This window comes from Mixophyes fleayi, chromosome 7, assembly GCF_038048845.1.
Source record: "Mixophyes fleayi isolate aMixFle1 chromosome 7, aMixFle1.hap1, whole genome shotgun sequence".
In the NCBI taxonomy this organism is placed as follows: Eukaryota; Metazoa; Chordata; class Amphibia; order Anura; family Limnodynastidae; genus Mixophyes; species Mixophyes fleayi.
In genome coordinates, this window is record NC_134408.1 from 13,188,604 (window position 1) to 13,191,246 (window position 2,643).

At 38.9% G+C, this 2,643-nt stretch overlaps 1 protein-coding gene across 1 annotated transcript; it reads right to left on the reverse strand.

Moving 5' to 3' along the window:
- Positions 1–837: 837 nt before the first annotated feature.
- On the reverse strand, positions 838–1,779 carry LOC142098460 (olfactory receptor 1E16-like). The gene has a single exon (XM_075181306.1). The coding sequence runs from the start codon at positions 1,777–1,779 to the stop codon at positions 838–840; it is 942 nt and encodes a 313-aa protein (XP_075037407.1).
- Positions 1,780–2,643: the final 864 nt, after the last annotated feature.

Below are 2,643 nucleotides of genomic sequence, written 5' to 3' on the forward strand. Positions count from 1 at the left end.
GTCATCCGATCCCCTTCTCCTCTGCCTGTCATCCGATCCCCTTCTCCTCTGCCTGTCATCCGATTGCCCTCTCCTCTGCCTGTCATCCGATCCCCTTCTCCTCTGCCTGTCATCCGATCGCCCTCTTCTCTGCCTATCATCCGATCCCCTTCTCCTCTGCCTATCATCCGATCCCTTACTCCTCTGCCTGTCATCCGATCCCCTACTCCTCTGCCTGTCATCCGATCCCCTACTCCTCTGCCTGTCATCCGATCCCCTTCTCCTCTGCCTGTCATCCAAATCCCCCCTCCCTCCCCACAGCAGTGTATTTGTGATCCCTTCCACCCCAGCACTGTGTTTGTGATCTTGATCCCCCCTCCCTCCCCACAGCAGTGTATTTGTGATCCCTTCCCCCCCAGCACTGTGTTTGCGATCCCGATCCCTCCTCCTCAAACTACGATAAAGCTAAACTAAGAAAATGTAATAGTACTGCATGTGTGTATTCCAGTGAACACACAAATCTGTGTATTAGCAGTTCCACCATTTTGTGAGTGACAGCAATCTCACTCCATGATAGTGCTGAATCTGCAGCTAACTGCAGGATGTGATGGCACCATGTCTGTATTGCTCAAGGAACACGTCCATTAAGGCTTCTGCCTTAATCGTCGTAATTTCATTGCTTTTTGGAGTTTGAGTGGAAGAGTTTCATTAGTTTTCTTACATTTTAGATGGTGTGTTAGGAACCTTAATCGGACATGTTAAAATGTAAGGTTTTATGTCTATGGAATATATATATATATGTATATATATATATATATATATATATATATATATATATATATATATATATATATGGATTTATTTTGCATCATTTTGCTTTATTTTGCTCCAAACAGATCTCTTTAGTGCCCTCTTTACATCTGTATTCTGTAGACTGTATATCAGCGGGTTTAACATGGGTGTAACTGCCGTGTACAGTAGAGAGTAGATCAGCTCCAGGACTTTGTAGCGCTCTGATGGTGGCATCATGTACAATGATGTACATGACCCATAAAATATGGTGAGGACAGTGAGGTGGGATGAGCAGGTGGAGAAGGCTTTTCTCCTTCCATCACTGGATTTAATCTTCAAGATAGCGCTAATAATTTTTATATAAGACACCAGACTGCAGAGGAATGGACAGAATCCAAATATAAATACTTCTACATAAATCACAATAAAAAACAATTCCTTATTTGTGCTGGCGATTTTCATGAGAGATTTAGCATCACAGAAGTATTGGTGGATTATATATGAATAACAGAAAAAAATATTTGTTGCTGATAATGTAACTAGTAAAGAGTTTAAATATCCAGCTACCCATGTGGCAACTGTGAGCTGCACACAATGTTTCCAGCTGAAGATGCAGTGATAATGTAAAGGTTTACAAATAGCAACATATCGGTCATAAGCCATCATGAATAAAAGTACAATTTCTGTGCCGACAAATCCATACAAAAAATACATCTGAGTAATGCACTGTATGAAGGACACTTGGTGATTCCGAGACAGTATCATGTACAGCAGTTTAGGGACAGTGACAGTTGAGTAGCAAAGATCTATAAAGGACAAATTACAGAGAAATAGATACATGGGGGTGTGTAAGTGTTTATCCATAAATATGACTGTAATTATAACAGAGTTTGCTAACAGTCCAGTCAGATATAAGAGAATGAACACATTGAAAAAATATGATTTATATGTTGATGTAGTAAAAACAGACACAATATGGAACTCTGAAAGATATGTGCAATTTCCCATAAGCTGTTCATACGATTCTTGAAGAGAAATTAACTTTTTATATTATTTTTTAAGAGAAGATTTCCTAAAGTGGGCTGTCATGGAATGGGATGGAGATATCACATACGAGGATATTTAGATGTTGATTGATCAGAGATTCCCTTTATTGCTTGACAGATGACATCATCAGGAGAGCACACAAGCATAAATAAAACTAAGTTCTCTCACTGGTATAAAAAATAATAATTTTTATAGACTTCTGCAAATGAAACAAAGCAATAAAAATACACGTGTGTCACATTTCAATCAATTAAGCATTGCATAAAAATATCTTTTTCTAGCAAAAAACATGTTACCACAATGAATTCAAGGACTAAAGAATAATGTATTAGAATAGAACATCAATGTAATATATAAGGGGCATTATTTTCCTCAAGATTGGCCTCATTTTGATCTGGAGTTTGTATGTTCTCCCCGTGTTGTGCATGTGTTTTCTCTGTATGCTCCGGTTTCCTCCCACACTCCAAAAACATACTAGTAGGCCAATTGGCTGCCGAGAAAATTAACCCTAGTCTATGTGCATGTTAGAGAATACAAACTGTAAGCTCCAATGAGGCAGGGACTGATGTGAATGACAAATTTTCTCTGTAAAGCACAGCAGAATTGGTGGTGCATTAAAAATAAATGATGATAATGACAGGAAGGATTTGATCAGAAAAGGGAGCATTGGGTAAAAAAACAAATAAGGGGATGGACAAAGGCAGATGTCTCTTCCATCTATCACACTGCCTCTGACAAGGAGGGGAAGAGAGGAGGTAGAAAGTACACAAATCATGAAGAGGCACCAATGAGCCAAGAGATCATCATCATCTTCTATTTATATAG

What these genes read in the sequence shown, in the direction of transcription:
- LOC142098460 (XM_075181306.1), bottom strand. Translation starts at nt 1,779, where the DNA reads ATGGGAAATTGCACATATCTTTCAGAGTTCCATATTGTGTCTGTTTTT.